Raw genomic sequence first — 21885 nt, forward strand, 5'->3', positions numbered from 1 at the left:
TAGCGGAGGAGCCTGACGTGGGGCTCGATCCCAGAACGCTGGGATCACGCCTTGAGCCGAAGGCAGATGCTTAACCGCTGTGCCACCCAGGCGCCCCAGCTTGAATGATTCTTTAAACCAAGATTTTGTAGTACAAGCCAGTTTCTCCCAGTACTAGAAGTACTTGGTCAGAGGAAGTTAGGGAATTTGAATGGTTTGTAAGATTTTCATGGACAGATGTATATGATGGGGCATAATGTATTCTCTTGGTGGAGCACATGGTCCTAAGGTCAAGTTCCTTTTCGTAGATGCCATACTTTATCTTTCTAGAATATTATTCTTGTTTTACTTTAAATAAACAAGATTCCTTTTAAAATTGAACATGTACACAAATGTTCATAGCAGTTTTATTTCTGATAGCTGAAAACTGGCAACTACCCAGATGACCTTTTTAAAGGGTGAAAAGTTAGACAGATTGTGGTACATCTATACTATGGAATACTCTATAAAAAGTAACAAATTATTGATACATGCAACAACTGGGATGAACCTCAAGGAAAATTTGCTTAGTGAAAAAAGCCAATCTCAAAAGGGTATGTGTTGCATGATTCTATTTATATAACAGTTGAGAAATAGCATAATTATCAAACTGGAGAACAGATCAGTGGTTACTATATTTTAGGAATAGAGACAGACAGATGGCGATTATAAATGGTTAACATGAGGGAGTACAGTTGAGTATTTTTATTTTTGTTTATTTTATTATTATTATTTTTAAGATTTTATTTATTCATTTGTCAGAGAGAGAGCACAAGAAGGGGGAGTGACAGGTAGAGGGAGAAGCAGGCTCCCGGCTGAGTGAGGAGCCCAATGTGGGACTTGATCCCAGGACCCTGGGATCATGACCTGAGTCAAAGACAGATGCTTAACCAATGGAGCCATCCAGGTGTCCCTTGATTTTTTTTTTAATTTAAAGGTTTTATTTATTTATTTGACGGAGAGTGCAAGCAGGGGGAACGGCACGCAGAGGGAGAGGGAGAAGTAGATTCTCCGCTGAGCAAGGAGCCCAATGTGGGGCTCAATCCCAGGACCCTGAGACCATGACCTGAGCTGAAGGCAGACGCCTAACTGACTGAGCCACCCAGGCACCCCAAGTATTTTGATTTTGAGATAATGTAACAATTGCATAGATTTGCAGTCACATACACAGATTATTACATGTATAACTGGTGAAATCTGAATAAGCTATGTGAATTGTCCTAATGTCAATTTCCTGACTTTGGTATTGTGTAGTGATTGTGTGGAATGTTTGCACTGAGGAGAGAGGCATTAGACTTCACTCGGCATTTCTTTCCAACTACCTATGAGTCTATAATTATTTCAAAATAAAAATTTTTCAGTCTAAAAATAATTGATTCAAATACAAATACTCTTGTTTTTGAAATGTGTACTACATGGATATATTTTCATGAAAATTTAAGTAATGTAAGAGTATTTGGTAAAAAGGGAAAAGGGCAAATAGTTAATATTTTCAGAGAAGTTGCCTTTTTTCTCCTTTCTTTCTTCCCTTCGTAAAAATAAAGAAGTATAATGATGTTGCTGATTTATATCTGTAATGAGAGTTAACTGATGCAGACATGATAAAATTATGCCATACCTTTACATCCTGCTTTTTTGGTAGTGTTGTATCATGGAGTGGGAAATTCAAGAGAGCTTAGTATTCCAGATATACTGTACCTGTTCCTGGAAATTAAATGCTGCATAGAATTAGCAAATATTGATCCAGGAAGCATATGTAAACAGAAAATGGTGACTTTATTCTCAGTAATTTGGATGTATATGTGGGGGGAAATAATACAATATTGCTTTTTCACTCATACTATTTTTATAGCTTCATTTATTGTAGAGTGGTAGAACAGCTTGATTATTGCCTAGATTTTGTAACCTTTGAATGGGAATATGATATTGAGTATAATACATGTAGATGTGAAAACTGTCTGTCCTTAATAGTATTGGGGATTTGTGCCGTACAAAATGAGTTAAATAAACCTGATCTTGCTCTGGGAATAAATGAATTTCGCCTCCAGCTTGGTGTGGGAGATATGCATGTAAACAGATAAATAAAATCCTAAAGTAGTTAAGAGTAAAGAGCTTTGGGAGTAAAGTCTGCAGACTTCACTGAAGAGCAAGAAAAAATGACATTCTGGATATTGGGAACATACGTGTAAAGGACAGGAAAGGTCTTCCCATGTCAGTGGGATCAGTGGCAAGAGGTAGATTGGGTCCCAGGGCTGACTTACTCATGAGGCACAGGAGGCATAGGGCAGGACATAAGGAGGCATACGGCAGGCCCACACTATTTCTGGAGGCTTTTGATAATTTCTTTTAAAATCAGAAGGAAAAAATAAACTTTTAGATTGAAGAAAATGTTTTAATGTTTAATATTAATATATTTTCTTTGTACCAATGCAGTTATAAAATATAATTTTAAATATTATTATTTTTAAAAGATTTTCTTTATTTATTTGAGAGAGAGACAGAGGTAAAGCACAAGCAGGGAAGGGAGGGAGAAGCAGGCTCCCTGTTGAGCAGGGAGCCCGATGTGGGGCTCCATCCCAGGACCCGGGAATCGTGACCTGAGATGAAGGCAAACGCTTAACCGACTGAGCCACTCGGGCACCCCTTAAATGTTTTTTTATAGAGGAAGGGGCCCATGAAAAAAATAGTTCCTAGTGCCCACAGAAGTGATCATGCAGCTTTGTTGGTTCTTTTTTTTTTTTTTTTTTTAAGATTTTATTTATTTTTTTGACAGAGAGAGACAGCCAGCGAGAGAGGGAACACAAGCAGGGGGAGTCGGAGAGGGAGAGGAAGAAGCAGGCTTCCAGCGGAGGAGCCTGATGTGGGGCTCGATCCCAGAACGCTGAGATCATGCCCTGAGCCGAAGGCAGACGCTTAACCGCTGTGCCACCCAGGCGCCCCCAGCTTTGTTGGTTCTTGATAATGAAGATCTTACATACTAACTGAAGAGTTTGGATTTATTTCTAGAACATTAGGGACCTAACAGATTTTAAGCATAATCAGTCTGTCTTTTATGAAGATACCTCTGTCAGCAGTTTGGATGAGACTATTTCTAGTTTAATGTAGTTACATTAAATCAGAATTGTTTTAGTGCTTATTACAACCAAATATCACCTGTTTAAAATGAGAAGAACAATTTTAAAAATATTTTATTTATTTATTTGAGAGAGAGAGAATGATTTTTTTTTTAAAGATTTTATTTATTTATTTGACACAGAGAGAGGGAACACAAGCAGGGGGAATGGGAGAGGGAGAAGCAGGCTTCCTGCTGAGCAGGGAGCTCAATGCAGGGCTCAGTCCCAGAACACTGGGATTATGACCTGAGCCGAAGGCAGACGCTTAACGACTGTGCCACCCAGGCGCCCCAGAGAATGATTTTAATCTTTATAATCACTTGGTGAAGTTTGCACATTAGGATAATCTAAGGAAATACTGGTATTAAATGTGTAAAATAATCTAGTAAATATAATTCAACTTGTCATTAAATCAATTTGAATATGTGGCTACATGTTGCAGAAATATGGTTTGATCTAAATTAGGCTGATGTCCTAGAATTAGTTTTTATTATTTAGCTCATGTTGGTAGTATCTTATACAAAACTGCCTGAAATGGTTTTAAATTTGGAATTCAAGTTACATTTATTTTTTAGTAATTACTCTGAGTACTGAATTCAGTAATTACTGTCTGTCTCCTAACAGCCCATGTAAGATCCTTGAAGGGTAGAACTCGGTATTACCCTGTTTGCCTAGCCCAATACTTTGAAGGTGCTTTCTCTTGTAATAAATACGGCAGGTCTGTGTGTCTAAATGGACTTGGGCATATAGTTGGCTCTTTTCATTTCTTCCCCAGAGTTTGGTCCTTAGTTCCATAGGTTCAGAAACATTATTTTCGTAGGTCATCTCCAGTGCTAAGGTGCTAGTGAATTAAGCCATACTAGATGGGATACACACCCAAAATGAAGAAATAAATCAGAAACTCAAGAGGAATAAGTATATTGGCCATATATAAATACATATATAAATGTATTAGACTGTTATTCTGGCTAGTCAAACCTTAGGAAAGTCAACTTAGGAAACCAAAGATCAGTTATTGCTTTTGATAACCTTTTACTTCTTTGATATTCTCAGCATTGTTGATAAATATTTGTTAAGTGATAAATTATGTGTTAAATATTCTATTGAAATTAGCTAAATCAGATTATGTATATGGAAAAAGATTAACTAGAATTGAAAGTACATTGGGGTTGTCCTTTCAGCATAAAGTGTGATTGAGCATTTCTGTTTCTGGCTTTTATATTGATATTTTTAATAACGAAAAGTCATTTTCTTTTTGCCCACTAATATTCTTAGTTTTTAAAACAAATTTACTAAGGTATACTTTATATACTATGAAATTCACTCATTTTTAGTGACCGATTATTTTTTTTATAAATTTACAGAGCTGTGCACATTACCACAGTCTAATTTTAGAACATTTCTATCTGCCCAAAAAGAAACCATGTACCCACTGGTAGTCCTTCTCCTCGTCCTTTGTTTACCATGCCCAATGATGTATGTTTAGCTTTCTACAACTGACTATAAAATATGATAAAAGTGAATACTGCAGAATTTCCCAAAATTATTCAACCTTCTAGGTTTGTTAATTTGTTTTAAAGTTTGACAATTTAAAGCATGGACTTTTGAAATTATGTTTCTTTATTTAGATACCTAAATTATTTAATAGGAGAGTGGTGAGAATAATTTGTGTAAGAAGGGATTGCTTTTGGGAAATCAGTTTTCACGTTTGCTTCTTATTTGGAGGTGACAAATTAATTAGTGAACAGAAAGAAATTATTGAATAAATATGAACTACAAATGTTCAAGTCTTGTTAGGGGATTTAGTAGGAAAATTTACAGTGCCTTTCAAAAAGACTAAAATTTTATATAATAATGTTTTGCCAAGATTTTCATAAAATTAAATTTGTCATTCTTTTATTTGTTTTAGCTTCTCAGAACCAAGAACGTCTATGTGCATTTAAAGATCCATATCAACAAGACCTTGGGATAGGCGAGAGTCGAATCTCTCATGAGAATGGAACAATATTATGCTCAAAAGGTAGCACTTGCTATGGCCTTTGGGAGAAATCAAAAGGGGACATAAATCTCGTAAAACAAGGCAAGTAACACTTTCCTTACCTGAAATAACTTTGTGTTTCATATAATTGAAGTTTCTCTAAAAGGACCTGAAGGTAGATTAAAATCTTCTCCAGGAAAACAGTAAGTTTTGAAATATATATCCATGTATGTATTCACCCATAAGCCCCAAATTTGTAAAGGGTAATAGGTATTTAGCTCATTTTAATAACATTTTTCTTATTACAGTGCTAATAATATATCCTCATTTTAGAGGATAGAGTTTAGAAATATATAGAGAACTTTAGAAAATATAGAGAACTATGAGAAAAACAAATGTCTACAATTGCATACTCTTACCAACTCTTGTATATATTAGTTTATTCCCTGCAAGTACATTTTTTATGGACCTCTATCTTTATATGTGTGTACTTATTTTTCAAAATTAGGATGATACTGTATGTATAAACAATTTCATACCCAATTTTCCTATCTTAAATTATATTATAAACATTTTCCCATGTCTTTAAATATATTCTGAAAACATTTTTCAACTCTGTATAATATTTCATTGTATACACGTATTGTATGCAGTTTATTTACATACTACTCTGTTGTTGGACATTATATTGTGTTCTGGTTTTACTATAATACATAATGCTTCAGTGGACATCTTTAAACATAAATCTTTGATTGTATCTGATTATTTCCTTGGAATAGATTGGAGGTAGAATTATTAGATTATAAAGCATGACTATTTTAAAGGCTCTTTGTGAAAATTGCCATATAGCTTTCTAGAAATGCCATATACATTTACATTCCCCCAGCAGTATATGTGAGTGTTACTGAAATCTTGTTATGATTGTATATTATTTTTTTAAACCTAGAACAATTTAAATAGATATAGACAAAAATGAAATCTTACTATTGTTTTAATAATAATTCTTAGAGTAATGATGAAGTTAAACATTCATTGGTAGCTTTTCTCCCCATGAAATGCTTGTTAATACTCTGCCATTTTTTTGTAATTTAAAAAATGTGTGTTTCCTATTCATTTGCAGGAGTGGTTTATAACTCATATGTATTATATACTTACTCTGTCTCATTGATTGCAATTATTTGTTAGTTTATTGTTTTCCTTTTTATTTATTGTATTAACCCTAACTTATTTACATTAATATCAATTTGTAGGATGTTGGTCTCACATTGGAGATCCCCAGGAGTGTCACTATGAAGAATGTGTAGTAACTACTACCCCTCCCTCAATTCAGAATGGAACATACCGTTTTTGCTGCTGTAGCACAGACTTGTGTAATGTCAACTTTACTGAGAATTTTCCACCTCCGGACACAACACCACTAAGTAAGTAGTTTAAGTAATTTACTTTTCCTTGTTAATTCTTTTCTCCAAAGATTTGCAAGATTTAAAAATATATAAAAACATCAGATTTGGCAGAGTGAAAGGGAGAGTTCAGACATCATGAGACTACATCTAGCTAACACCTGAAATCCAAAAGAGGTGCACCAGGATTTCCAGGGTATCACTGGAATGCCAAATAAGTTTGAATAAAATTATGGTACTTTCCAACCCCTGTGAAGCTCTACTTTCAACAGTACAAAGATACATATGCGTAGGGGTCCCTGGCTGGTTCATAGGAGATAGAGCATACAACTCTTGATCGCAGGGTCATGAGTTCAAGCCACACTTTGGGCATAGAGCTTACTTTAAAAAATACATATAGAGGTACCTGGGTGGCTCAGTTGATTAAGCATTCAACTTGATTTCGTCTCTGGTCATGATGTCAGGGTCATGAGATCAAGTCCTGCATCAGGCTCCACACTCAGTATGGAGTCTCCTTAAGATTCTCTCTCTCCCTCTCCCTTGCCTCTCCCCCTGCTCATGCTCTCTTAAATAAATAAATAAATAAATAAATAAATAAATAAATAAATAAAATCTTAAAAAAAAAAACCCACAAATCATAGAATTATCCATTGCAGTATTATTTGTAACTTCAAAACATTGGAAACTATCTAAATGTTCAGGAATAGGAGATTAGTTAAGATATACTATGGTATATACATGTAGCGGAGTACTAACTATACATCTATAAGAAAAAATGAGTAAGATCTCTATGAATTGATATGGAGTGATTTCTAGAGGTAATGTTAAGAGAATAAAAAGCATATATATACTCTGCCGTCTTTTGTGTAAGACAGAAAGCGTATCTTTACAAAAGAAACAAAGGATAAACCAGAAAATAATTAAGTTGGTTACTTTCAATAGATGAAGAGAAAGGGGTGGAAAGTATACATAAAGAAATGAAAGAACTAATGTAAGGATTTTACAAACATGATATTTTACTATATATACTATTTTGGGCAAGATGGGTTGTAAGAGATGGGGGGAGAATTGCAAACAAATACTGAACTCTTCTAAGTTTGTTTTTTAGTAGCCTGGACGAAGCAATTGTGAAACAACTGTAGATGTATAATAGGATTAGGAAATAAGTAAATGGTGTTGATGCTCTTGGGAGCCCGTGCTCTTACTGAGGAAATAGTCACATACAATTATAGATGGGGGAAGAGAAGAGAATCCTATGTGATTAGATTGTAATTCAAGATATGAGTATGGATTTATGACTTTAAAAATATACATATATATGTGTTACATGCATGGATATGTGGCCAGGTACAAGTGCGTATGCATGTGTATATATTTGTATGTGTATATATTTGTATTTATGTGTGTAGTATACACACACATACCCATATATATTTCTTAGCTCTATTTGTTGAAAAGGATAAGCAATAAATAGCACTCCAGTAGCAGGAAGCAAATGTAATACCCAGATTTAGACTCTAATACCACCTTGGAAAAATGACTTATTCTAAGACTGGAGCAAGATAGGTGCAAGATCAGCCGAAAGTATCTTGTAACACTAGAAAGTAAGGAAAAGAAGTGCCTTCAAACGGGGTGGGGAGGGGGAAGAGGAAGACTTGTCACAAGGGCATAAGAGCCAGCTTGAAGGAACTCCTACTGTCTAAATTTAGGACAATTTGAGTGCTAAAGAAGTACAGCAACAAATTGTAAACCATTGGAGGGAAAATAACTAATGAGTCTATGCTGATAGCAGAGAAGGGAGAAGAGAGGGCACTTGCTTACAGTAGAATGCCAGGTGCCAACTGGTAGATGTAGGAGTGCTGGAGTTGGAAAATTATCCTTCTGTAGCTATCATGGTAAGGATTGGATCTGGCAAGAATAATCAAAACATCCTAAATCTAAGGGCATTTTCAATATGGAGCCAGGATATTTGCATTATTTTAAAGTATCTCCTACATATTGCAAGGGAAAAATTAATAATTATACGTTGAGGTTATCAGATAACACCTTGATCAAGTGATTAAAATTAACATCATTAATGAAGGGCATATGGACATCCTTGATATCCTGAGAAGGACACAGTATCACTAATAGAGTACTATATTTCAGCGAAGAATGCATAACCAGAATCCAATCATGAGGGAACATCACACAAACCATGAACTAGGAGTGCTCTGTTACAAGAAGGAGATTTGTCAAAAATGTCAATGTCCTATAAGGCCAAGAGACTGTGGGAAAGATCTAGATAAGGGAGGCTAAAGAAACTTGACAACTAAACCATACCTAACTCTACTATGCTGGGTGCAAAAAATATTATAAAGGACATTGTTAGACCAATTGACAAAAGAGATGATTAAAGAATTATTACAATATTAAATATACTGAAGCTGATAGCTGTACTGTGGTTATGTAAGAGAATACCCATATTCTTAGGAAATATCCTGAGAAATGTTTAGAAATAAGGGGCAAAAATGTATATATATAAACTTCCCTGAAATGGTTCAAAAAAAAGTGTGTGCATCTGTGTGCGCAGAAAGAGAAAGAATGGGGCACTTGGGTGGCTCAGTCAGTTAAACATCTGCCTTTAGCTTGGGTCATGATCTCAGGGTCCTGGGATTGAGCTCCATGTCGGGCTCCCTGCTCAGTGGGGGGAGTCTGCTTCTCCCTCTCCCTCCCCCCGCTCTCTCTCTTTCACTCACTGTCTCTCTCAAATAAATAAATAAAATCTTAAAAATAAGAGAGAGAATGATAAAGCAAACAAATGGGGTAAAATGGTAACAATAAGTGAATCTGTCTACAGATGTGTGGGTATTCTTTGTACTATTCTCATTCTTATAACTATTCTGAAAGTTTTAAATTATTTCCAAATAAAAATTTAAAAATTTAAAAATATATTTGTTTTGAAATATAGCACATTTTAGGAATTCTCTGTCAACAGCTTTTATCAGTCCATACTCTGAGATCTTCAGTTTGGGATTATTTCCTTTGATTTGTTGATGAAACACTAAACTGAAAGCAATAGGAAGTTTTTTTGTATCTACTCGAGACCATTAGCTTTTATTAAGAAATTATACCGAATTGGCTACATTTATTTTCCACAAAGAAGCAAACAAACAAAATAAGATTTCTAATATTCACTTGTACATCTAGCAAGATGAAAGATAAGTGAATTTGTGCATAAGTTCTCCTCAATATTTCTTTTTCTCTTCAATATTTTTATAGCTACATTTCAGAATGTTACCTAGATTTTGGTCTGTTACAATCTTTTGAACCAAAAGCTGAAGTATTGCCAACTAGGAATCAGTAGCGTTAGCCCAATAAAAAGGGAAAGTGTTTAAGTAAAGTGCTGTAATATGGGAGCATTGGCTCAATTTATATATTTTGTTCTAAACAAAGCAAGTAAATTTGAAGTATCAAACAAGATGAATATTGGTTTTTGCATTAATCTCAAGAAGAATTGTCATATTGAATGTCATACCTTTAGTCTATAAATGATAGGTGTTTGATCAACATAAAAAGTTTTAAGTGTTGGGGCGCCTGGGTGGCACAGCGGTTGAGCCTCTGCCTTCGGCTCAGGGCGTGATCCCGGCATTATGGGATCGAGCCCCACATCAGGCTCCTCCGCCATGAGCCTGCTTCTTCCTCTCCCACTCCCCCTGCTTGTGTTCCCTCTCTCGCTGGCTGTCTCTCTCTCTGTCGAATAAATAAATAAAATCTTTAAAAAAAAAATTTTTAAGTGTTGAAGTTTAAAGAAATTAATTAAAATATAACGTTAAGGGGGCGCCTGGGTGGCTCAGTTGGTTAAGTATCTGGCTCTTGATTTCAGCTCAGGTCATGATCTCAGGGTCATGAGATGGAGTGCCATGTTGACTCTCTGCTCAATGTGGAGTCTGCTTGAGAATTCTCCCACTCCCCCTGTCTCTCCCCCTGCTCTTGCTTTCTTTCTCTAAAATAAATAAATAAAATCTTTAAAAAATATATATATATAAAATTAAGAAGCAGAACTTTTTGTTCTTGGTCGTATAATAATACATCAGTAGAAAATCTGGTGATGGTAATTTTTTTCTCCTTTAAAGTTTTCCATTATAAAAATACCATTTATTGAATATTTAATATAAATATTTGTCAAAAACATGTACATATGTTTAAAATTTACTAGAACTATGGTGCACACTTATCAGAGATGGAGAATAGGATAGTGTGGGGTGACTGTTGAGGGGGAAGGTTACATATTACTCTTATACTCTTTTATTATTTGAATCTTTGACCTGAGAATATATTTGTGTATTCACGTATAAGAAAATATTAAAGGAGGGCGCCTGGGTAGCGCAGTCGTTAAAGCGTCTGCCTTCGGCTCAGGGCGTGATCCTGGCGATCCGGGATCGAGTCCCACATCAGGCTCTTCCGCTATGAGCCTGCTTCTTCCTCTCCCACTCCCCCTGCTGTGTTCCCTCTCTCACTGGCTGTCTCTCTGTCACATAAATAAATAAAATCTTTAAAAAAAAAAAAAAGAAAAAAAAAAGAAAAAAAGAAAATATTAAAGGAATACCTACTGGTTAAATAAGAAAAATAGAAAAATGAGGTAAGTGGAAAGGAGAGAAATAATCTTTAATAATCTCTGTATCTAAATACAACCATTATTAATATTTTGAATGTTTTTTCCTAGTCTTTTCTCTTTAATTTTTTATATAGTTGTATTAGTGATAAAAATACATTTTAGGGAACACCTGGCTGGCTCAGCTGGTAGATCATGTGACTCTTGATCTTGAGTCCTGAGTTGGGAGCCCCATGTTGGGGGTAGAGTTTGCTTAAAAAAAGGGGGGGAGAAAAGTGCATTTTAGATCTTGCTTTTTTGTTGAGCAGAATAAGTATTTTCCAGATTATTGCATATGTTTCAGAGTCATCAATTTTAATGGTTGTATAACATTTTATCAATTAGATATTTTCCTTATCCATTCCCTTGGTTTTGGACATTTAGGCTGTTTCTAGTTTTTTATTCCAGTGGACATCTTTGTATATATAGCATTATATTATAATTCCTAGAATTATAACTTCTATATCCAGTAGTAACAGTATTAAAATTCCTCATATATTGTCAAATTGCTTTTCCATTGGTGGAAACAATTCACATTCTCCCATTAGTGATGTACTGGAGTGCATATTCCATCATGTCTTTATTAGCACCAGTATTATTAAAATAAAACTTTGCTGAGATCATTTTGAAAAATGATATGGATTGGGTTTTGATTTTCGTTTTTTGTTTTTTGGGGATTTTTTTTTTTTTAAAGATTTTATTTATTTATTCGACAGAGATAGAGACAGCCAGTGAGAGAGGGAACACAAGCAGGGGGAATGGGAGAGGAGGAAGCAGGCTCACAGTGGAGGAGCCTGATGTGGGGCTCGATCCCGGAATGCCGGGATCACGCCCTGAGTCTAAGGCAGACGCTTAACTGCTGTGCCACCCAGGCGCCCCTGTTTTTTGGGGATTTTTTGAGCAAGCAAGAGAGAGCGTGAGATCAGGCAGAGGGAGAGAGCTAGAATCTTAAGTAGGCTTGGCACTTAGCACAGAGCACGATGCGGGGCTCAGTCTCAAAACCCTGAGATCATGACCTGAGCCAAAATCAAGAGTTGGACACTTAACTGAGCCACCCAGGCACCCCTTGGATAATTTTTATTAGTGAGGTTCACATGTTTTTTGTTTTTTCTCTGTTTTGAATTTCCTGTGTTCATTGAATATTTGTAATATTCTTTTTCAATAATGAAGCTAATTAGCTTTGAGAAAAATGATTTAGAATAGTCTGAAATCTAGTCATTTCATCCCTTGTCAGTCTTGATACCACAGGGATGACAGGAGCTACATTTTAAATAGTAATTTAACATGAGTTTGTAACATTAAAAAAAAAAATCTTTGAACCTTGGCTTTTCTGAGGAAGGACCTCAGGAATATCTTTCATTAAAAGTTCAGTGCTCATTTATGGTGCTAAATTTTTCTTTAATTAAGGTGTTAAAAATAGAATGTTCAGGGGCGCCTGGGAGGCACAGTCGTTAAGCGTCTGCCTTCGGCTCAGGGTGTGATCCCAGCGTTCTGGGATCGAGCCCCACATCAGGTTCCTCTGCTAGAAGCCTGCTTCTTCCTCTCCCACTCCCCCTGCTTGTGTTCTCTCTCTCGCTGGCTGTCTGTCTCTGTCAAATAAATAAATAAAATCTTTAAAAAAAAAAATGTTCGTTACTCATTCTTCTGAGACCAGTGTTCACTGAAACAGTATCTCCAGACCTCCCGTGATGTTTTTGTAATGGCTATTAAAGCTTTGCATTTGCATAATGTTTTATAATTTCAAAGTGCTGTCACATCTATAAACTCTTTGAAGATGTGTCCATAATATCTGGGTAGTTTAGTAAAAAATAAACCCTTTTGTCCTACTGAGTTGCTACTCAGGTTGAATGGTCGTTGAAGTGGTTGTCTTTCTCTAGCAAATTTAGCTTGCAGCTTATCTTTTTTTAACTTTTTATCTATTGTATTGACAGTCAATGTCAGGTGTTAATATTTTGGGTCCCCAACAAAAAAAATGTTTTAAACTTTTATATTTGATATTATTTCAGACTTACAAAAACTTTCATATACCTTTTATCCAGAGATTCACCAATTGTTAACATTTTGCTGTATTTGCCTTATTATTCTCCCTCTTCTATATATAAATATGCTGATCACTATTTTTCTCTGAATCTTTTGCAAATAAGTTGCAGGCATCGTATCTAAATTTTCACGTATTTTGTAATTGTCTCTTCTACTAGATTTTTTTTTTTAAGGTTTTGTATTTCATTTTTTTTGAGAGAGAGAGTGTGTGAGAGAGCATGAGACTGGGGAGGGACAGAGGGATAAACAGACTCTCTGCTGAGCTGGGCGCCTGACATGGTGCTCTGTCCCAGGACCCTGGGATCATCATCTGAGCTGAAGGCAAACAACCAGCTGAGCCACCCAGGCACCCCTACTGGATTCTTTTTTAAAAAAATTTCTTTAGAGTATAGTTGACCCACAATGTTATGTTTTAGGTGCACAATATAGTGATTCAATATCTCTTTATATTATGCTGTGTTCACCCCAAGTGTAGCCACCATCTGTCACCATACAACGTTATTACAGTATTGTTGACTATATTCCCTATGCTGTACCTTTTATTCCCATGACTTAATCTTTCCATAACTGGAAACCTGTATCTCTCACTGTCTTTAACCCATTTTGTCCATCTCCCTACCCCCTTTCCTCTGGCAACCATCAGTTTGTTCTCTGTATTTGTAGGTCTGATTCTTTTGTTTATTCATTTGTTTTTTATTTTCCACATATGAGTGAAATCATGAAAATGATAGATGCCTGAAATAGGTGGCAATGCCTTAACCATATGTGTGTTGTCGGGCCTGAGGGCCTCTTACATCCTTGTCAAAGGTAGTGCTGATCTCTCCTTTCTTTTTCTTTCTTTCTTTCTTTTTTTTTTTTTTTTTAAAGATTTTATTTATTTATTTATTTGACAGAGACAGCCAGTGAGAGAGGGAACACAAGCAGGGGGAGTGGGAGAGGAAGAAGCAGGCTCCTAGCGGAGGAGCCTGATGTGGGGCTTGATGCCAGAACGCTGGGATCATGCCCTGAGCCAAAGGCAGACGCTTAACGACTATGCCACCCAGGCGCCCCTGATCTCTCCTTTCATACAACACTCTTCTACAACATTCTAAAGTCTTTGGTGATAGGGACTTTTTTAATGCTCCTTTGTCTCTACAGTGACTAGTACAGTGTCAGGTATATAGTGGTAGGAGTGCAATAAATGTTTGTTGAATGAATAATTTAATAAACAAAGGGATATGTGCTAATGTATAAATTCTGGAATGTTTTCAAATGCTTGAAGGGAATAGGATTTGTTGTCATTTGTAATCTGGCAGAAGTCGAAATCATTGGATTCACTTACTAATGGACAGGTATTTATTGAAAGCTGGTTGCTACTTTCAATTAAAAGGACAAGTAGTTCATGGGATAGCAAGTACAGACAAAAACAGAACAATTATTAACTCTCTTATTTTAGATTCATTATGGTAAAATACAAAAAAGCTGTAATTGTTCCCATTCTCCTTTCCATTCCTAAAAAAGCATCAAATTTTAATTTTTAAAATAATGCAGGAATTTAGAAAATTTTCCCTATGTAGATGCTGTTACATGATCTCATTTTCAGAGACCCTTACTCAAAAAGTACAACTGTAGCATATTTTAATACTGGTAAAGAAAATGATGCACAAGTAGGTTATGGCTTTTTTAAAGGTTATGTTCTAGGGAAACAGCAGAAGGTACTTAATGTTCTCTTTAGCCTAGTCATTTCTCTCTCGATTGTTTTCAGCTGAACCGTTTACTTCCTGACATCAAACTATTCATTGCTGTTACTGGAATTATATCTTTCTCATCAAGTATGCATTTACACAGTATCCAGAACCACTTTTACCTGCCTTCTTTCCGCTATACCTCATACATTGAGTAGGGTTAGACCAGTGGCAATGAAGGACTATATGGATGACTGAATAACAAAATATAGCTCTCTTTCCTCAGAAAAAGCTTTTTTGTTTTGTTTTTTTGTTTTTTGTTTTTATCAACCTCAGTTGAAGCTGAAGATCATGAGGTAGTTAGTGGTAGAAACTAAAGCATATGATAGCAGTGGATCTTCAAGAATTATGTGGAAGGACCATAAGTGAATATCTTTAATTTTGCTGAGCTACAGAGTCTTACATCATAATCATTTAAAAATTACTTTTATGTGGAGTTAGGGGAGTGAAGAAAGGTAATTCCACTTACCTCTAGTTCTTAATTTTTTTTTAACAGATGACAGTTTTGTGTAGTCTTATAAAACTGCCTTAACTAGTTTTTTGGAGGCAATCGTATATGGCACAAATTAATGAAATCTTTGCAGACTTCTGGCTGTTTTGCTAAAAAATTAAGTAGAATAAATCCACTGATGCTTTTGTTGAGACCTAAATGGAATGTCTGCTTTAAAATAATTAAATATCAGCAGTTTCTTATTAATTTTAGAAAAAGGTGTGTGAGCATTGTTAAATGCATAAAAATTAAAGTTCTGTTTGGACTATAGATCACCAGTGATTTCTGGTCAGTGAGGACACTAGCTCTGTTCTCAAAAAACAAAAAACCTTTCCTCCAATCCCAGCATGAGAGGTAAAGTTTACATGTTGTGTTCCTCCATTAGGAAGGATTATTTTTAAAAAAATAATTTAAAAAAAAGGAAAGAAAAAAGAACTTCTGATATTTAGAAGTCCATGTCAATTATTTTGCTGTAACCTGTGATCTGAGGTTCAGGCCTGAGGTTGCCGTCAGAGGCCTAGAGCATGTGTTCAACCAGAAACTCATTATGAGATAATTCTCCAAGAAAAAATTGGCTACTGATGAGATTATAGGGTATGGGTTGATAACTCATATTCTAGGTCTTTGTGCCTGAATTATTTTTTCCAAAGATTTTTTTCTTCTAGTGTTGAGTCTGTGTTTCAGTTGTTTGTCTTTTTTTAGGGGGATAGGTTCCATATTTGACTACTTTCATTATATGGGAACCTTAAAAAATACAAGCCAATGGTAATGTATCTGTTCACTACTTAATTATAAGTGGAACTGGCTCTAGACACACTTAGGAATTAAGGAAGATTAGTTACTTTTCTTCCCTTGGTATCTTATTTTCTGAGTCCCTTTATTTTTTCTTAGGAAACCCTCCTTCAGTTGTACCCAGTATGATATGTAAACTTTTATAGGCACTGTCCTTTCTTCCCTCGTCAACATATGGTGTCCTTAGTTCTATTTCCCTTCAGATATTAGTGTTAGATATTTGATGACTTTTGCCTCATAAAATACTTACAGTAAATTTAAGATTCTTAGAGAATGTTATCCCAGATGGGATAAATGTAGTAATGAAACTTTAATTCATTTTATCAGGATTATAGGCTTACTAGACTGAGCAGTCTCCTTGTAATAAAAATATAAAGGGAATTTGGGAATTTAACATATAGTGAAATTAAAACTAGCTAAATAACATTTTAAAATATTTATAATGTGTCAGACATTGTTCTAAGTGCTGTCTATGCATTAAACCTTTATAGTTAACTCTTACGGAAACATATGAAATGATTACTGTTATATTCTTATTTTACATTGAGAACACCTGAGGCACACATACATAATTTACCAAGTCGCACAGCTAATAAGTGGTAGAGCCAAGATTCAAACGTAGGTGCTTTGGCTCCAGAGTATGTGTTATTAACTATTACTTTCTATTGGTTTTAACCATTACTCTCTATAATCAATAGTTATTAATCATTACTCTTACACTCAAACAGGGGACCAGTTTATATATGTTTGTTCATTCATTTGGAAGGAGGAAAGAAAAGATTATTTTGAAAATACTTGATCACATTTCCTAAAATTTAAGGACTCTTCGTGAATCTTTCACCATATTTCTGTACCACTGAGTATCATAAAATTTCTCTATATTCACATGACATATTACTTTATTACTTAATATTACTTATTACTTAATATTACTTAATATTCAAATTATCTAATTAAAATTATATGTACTTTAAAGGGAAACTTTCTATTACTACTGTAAATGGAAAGCCAGTGTCATAAGTAGAGGTAACTTTAAAAATTATTTATTTAAAAATAAATAAAATGAAAACTAAGCCATATGTATATTAGCTAACTAGATATTGTTGCTTGCCAAATTGTCTGAAACTTGAAGCTTACTTTCTCTGTGTTAAGAGAATAGCAAATGTTAAAAGAGAGTAGCAGAGATAATAGAGATTCACTGTCACCAAGTTGAGATTTTCTTTTTTTGTGATTAGACAAAAGAAAGAAAACTAACTCACTAACACATGTCCATCTACCACCTAAAACCAGAAGTCTGACACTTTAGGAAAGTGAACTATATTATTCTGAGTCTCTTCGAACCATAAGAGACTTTGCAGTACCCATTCTGTTTAAAAAGAAAATCAGTCTTTAAGTAAATGAATTTATATTTATAGTATTTTACTTTCTTATACCCTTAATTCATGCTTGTGTGTTTGTAAATTCCCAGAGTTTGAAAGAAGTGTATAATTACTGCAAGGTTTGAATACTTAATTTTAGAACAGTTTCTTGTTAAGGTTTCTGGAATTAGTATAATTAACCTCCCTAACTATAAAGTAAACAAAGTAATTAAGTTAGTAGAAGAGCAGACAAAAATTTGTCATTTTCTAAAAAATTAAATAGACCTAAGTCATTGTATTTGGTGTTGGAGGTTCTTGGGTGAAAATCAGTATAAAAATGTAGAATGCTTTTATTTTCTTTAATTTAAATCATTCATTAAGTTGATTGTTGGATCAAATTGTTGAGAAACAAAGATTGAGTAAAGCTAAGTTTAAGAAATAACATTCTTTAAAAAAAAAAGAAATTACATTCTAATTTATGCTGTGCTGTTAAGATTAGAAATTCTAACTTCAGTGTCTGGCAGCAAATGTCTTTATCTCACACCAAGCTAGAAAATAGAAAAGAAAGCCTACATTCAAAGAAACTGACATATGGCATAGGGCCATAGATAGGTTTTTAGCTGTTGTGCATTTATAATGTTTTTTCCGTTTTTACTGCTTCTATGACAGCATTAAAGTGATTGAATAGACACAAAAGGGGAAATAAGGATGGCTGGAAGTTTTTACTTAATACTTGATGAAGCATTTTAGCAAGAGACAAAGTATGTTGTTCTTTTTTACACTTATTAAAAATATTAGTGGAGAAGGGGTGGTGCAAGAGAAGTAAAGTATGTATCCTTTAGAAAATATCCTTTAATGCAATAGTAACAAGATTTTATTTGAACATGTTATGTGGTGTTGGTCAGATAGTTTTCATTCTAAAATTTTGCTACCTCTGTCCTATTGAATATCAGTCCCAATCTATACCTACATATTTTTCCCTTTCTCTCAAAAAAAGTAATTCCTCTTCATGTTGGTATTTTTAAAGTTTATATTACTTGATTGTCCTGATGAACAAAGCAGAACCTGTTACTAACCTGGCTTTACTGACAAACTCAGTGGAAGCTTTTGGTCTGTAAAATGTAAAACCCAAACATTTATGGTGGAATTGACTGATATTTAAAAATAAATGTCTTCTGAAATACTAGACAATTTTGCATATAGAAGCAAGAAACAATTTTCATGTCTTTACTTTAACATCTATAATTTTTCTTATCTTTATGTCCAGTTCCATATGTGTTCCTTTGTATCTGTCTTAGCTGTTTTTCATTTCCTGTAGTATCTCTCTGATTACTGAGAATTTTCTGTAGATGTTCATATAGAAAAACTGATTATCCCTCTAATATATGTTTAATGGTTTCATATGCCAGCATACCATAAAAAGTAGAGTCACTGGGGGCTCCTGGGTGGCTCAGTTGGTTGAGTGTCTGCCTTTGGCTCAGGTCATGATCTCAGGGTCCTGGGAACGAGCCCCAGGTTGGGCTTCCTGCTCGGTGGGGAGTCTGCTTCTTCCTCTACCTCTGCTCCTCCCTCCTGCTCACCTCCTCCCTTCCTCTCTGTCTGTCTCTCAAATAAATAAATAAAATCCTTTAAAAAAAAATAGAGTCATAGGTACATGAAGATACTTCAAGTACATTCAAAACCAAGATGAAACTTGCCATAATTTGAATAGCAACTGTCTATAACGTATGTTTTTTTTTTTTAAATTGAGGTATAATTGACATGTAACATTATGTTGCTTTTAGGTGTTCAGTATAATGAGTCACTATTTGTACGTATTGCAAAATGATCACCACAGTAAGTCTAGGTAAAATCTGTCATTGTGCGTAATCACAAAATTTTTTGTTCTTGTGATGAGAACTTTCAAAATTTACTCTCGACAACTTTCGAATATTCAATATAGTAAACTATAGTCACCATGCTGTACATTTTATCCCCATGATTTGTTTATTTATAACTGGAAGTTTGTACCTTTTGACCCCCTTCACGCCTTTGACCCATCCCTCTCCTCTGGCTAGCAGCAATCTATTCTTTGTACCTATGAGCTTGGGTTTTTGTTGTTGTTGTTGTTGTTTTTCACATTCCACATGTAAGTGAAATTATATGGTACTTGTCTCTCTCTCTCTCTCTGACTTATTTTACTTAGCATAATGCCCTTGGGTCCATCCATGTTGTTGTAAATGGCTAAATCCCCTCCCCCTTTTTATGGCTGAATAGTATTCACACACACACACGCACACACACATACACATTCATCCATTGATGGACCCTTAGGTTGTTTCCAAATCCTCGCTATTGTAAATAATGCTGCAGTGAACATTGGGGTTCATGTATCTTTTTGAGTTAGTGTTTTGTTTTCTTTAGATAAATATCCAAAGTGGAGTTGTTGGATCATATAGTAGTTCTATTTTTAATTTTTTGAGGAACCTCCATACTGTTTTCCATAGTTGTCTATACCAGTTTACATTTCTACCAACAGTGCACAAGGGTTCCCATTTTCCACATCCTCACCAACACTTGTTATTTCTTGTCTTTTTGATAAATAATGTTTATAGTAATTGAACAGATAGGACTTTGGTTGGAAATGCACTGACAACTTAAATACTGTTATAAGCTCTTTGCAAATTGTTTCTTTTAAAAAAGTACATTATATCCTAGCCATAGTATGAAATTAGCCTAATCAGCTGCTAAAAAAATAGGTTCATCTAAGGGAGGGAAGTGTAATGTTTCAAAAAATATTCACTTGATTCTTTGGGATGTATATAGAATAATGATTAAGAGCGTTGGCTCTCTGGGATACCTGGGTGGCTCCATCATTGGGCGTCTTTTGGTCCCAGGGTCCTGGGATCCAGCTCCGCATAGGGCTTCCTGCTCAGCAGAGAGTCTGCTTCTCCCTCTACTCCCACTCCATTTGTGTTCTCTTTCTCTCTCTCAAATAAATAAATATATGAAATCTGTAAAACAAAAAAGAGCATTGGTCCTCAGTCTTAGTGCATGAGTTAAAAATCTTCCTGTTCTACTTGCTAAGCATATCCTTGAACAGGTTATTTAGCCTCTTTATATATTTAGTACCTTATATACAAAGTAATACGATCTATTTTATAGGATTGTTATATAGATTAAACTATAGATAGCGCATGTAAAGTGCCTAGTATATACTAAACATTTAATAAATAATAGTTATGATTAGGAGAGAACTGTCCATAGGTCTTTTTAAAAACCAACTGTTACAAACATCATTCCTCATTTAATTTTCTTTCTACCATTAAGGACATTTTTCTGTTCATTTTTATTTATTATATGAGAGTCTATGTTCTGTGATCTTTTTTTATTTGAAGAAAGGGTTGTTACTGAGCTTCTCATGAAGTGTAATCAGGTTCCTGTGTCCTTCTAGTTGAGAAACAGAACAAAGGTAATATTTTCTGCATCATTCCTTAACCCCATCCCCCACTAAAAGAAAGTTATAAGAAGTTATTCCTGAAACAGTGAATTATTCTGCTTTATTTTTCCCAAGTGTACACTTTTCAAGGTTTTTAGCAATGAATAAAATACAGTCAGTCTTCATTATTCCTGGATTCCATGTTTGTGACTTCTCTTACTTGCTAAAAAATTTTAACTCCAAAGTCGGTACTCAGAGTGTTTTCTTGGTCATTCAAAGACATACACATAATAACGAAAAATTTGAGTTGCCTGACATGCTTGTTCCCAGCTGAGGTTGATCATGGACATGCTCTTACCTTCTTGCTTCAGTGTTCGTATTGTAAACAAGTGTCCTTTTCAGTCTATTTAATGCCACTTTTTTCCGCATTTTTGTTGGTGATTTTTCAGTCTAAAATGGCCTCCAAGTATAGGGCTGAGGTGCTGTGTAGTGTTTCTGAGCACAAGAAGGCTGTGATGTGACTTACAGAGAAAATACATGTGTTAGGTATGCTTCTTTCAGGCATGAGTTACAGTGCTATGAGCTGTGAGTTCAATGTTAATGAATCAGCAATATACAGTATATTAAATAAAACATGTTTAAATAGAAACACATATAAGAGAAGGTTATATATTAATGAGATTGGTGAATATGGTTTGACTAGAGGCTGACAGGAACCTAACCCTGTATTTCCCATAGGAGCATTGGTTCAGTATTTGCTAGTTCAGTGTTTACAATGACTTTATATACCATAACTATTGTAGATAAGGAGAATCAAATGTATATACAGGTTTTCACACTTTCTAAAAGTAGAACGTTCCTATGAAACTTTTGTAATCTGAAATGGTGTAAAGCAAAGAACCACTAATTTATATGGAAAAA

At 34.8% G+C, this 21885-nt stretch overlaps 1 protein-coding gene and 1 pseudogene across 1 annotated transcript in view; one reads left to right on the forward strand and one right to left on the reverse strand.

The window, feature by feature from the left end:
* Positions 1 to 21885, forward strand: part of BMPR2 (bone morphogenetic protein receptor type 2) — a 185884-nt gene that overhangs the window by 90710 nt on the left and 73289 nt on the right. The window contains exons 2-3 of the mRNA XM_026492157.4: positions 5041 to 5211; positions 6360 to 6530. Coding sequence (XP_026347942.2) covers positions 5041 to 5211; positions 6360 to 6530 — 342 coding nt within the window. The remainder of the gene's footprint in view (positions 1 to 5040; positions 5212 to 6359; positions 6531 to 21885) is intronic.
* LOC113250928 (U6atac minor spliceosomal RNA) lies at positions 13901 to 14019 on the reverse strand (annotated as a pseudogene).

This window comes from Ursus arctos, unplaced genomic scaffold, assembly GCF_023065955.2.
Source record: "Ursus arctos isolate Adak ecotype North America unplaced genomic scaffold, UrsArc2.0 scaffold_1, whole genome shotgun sequence".
Classification (NCBI taxonomy): Eukaryota; Metazoa; Chordata; class Mammalia; order Carnivora; family Ursidae; genus Ursus; species Ursus arctos.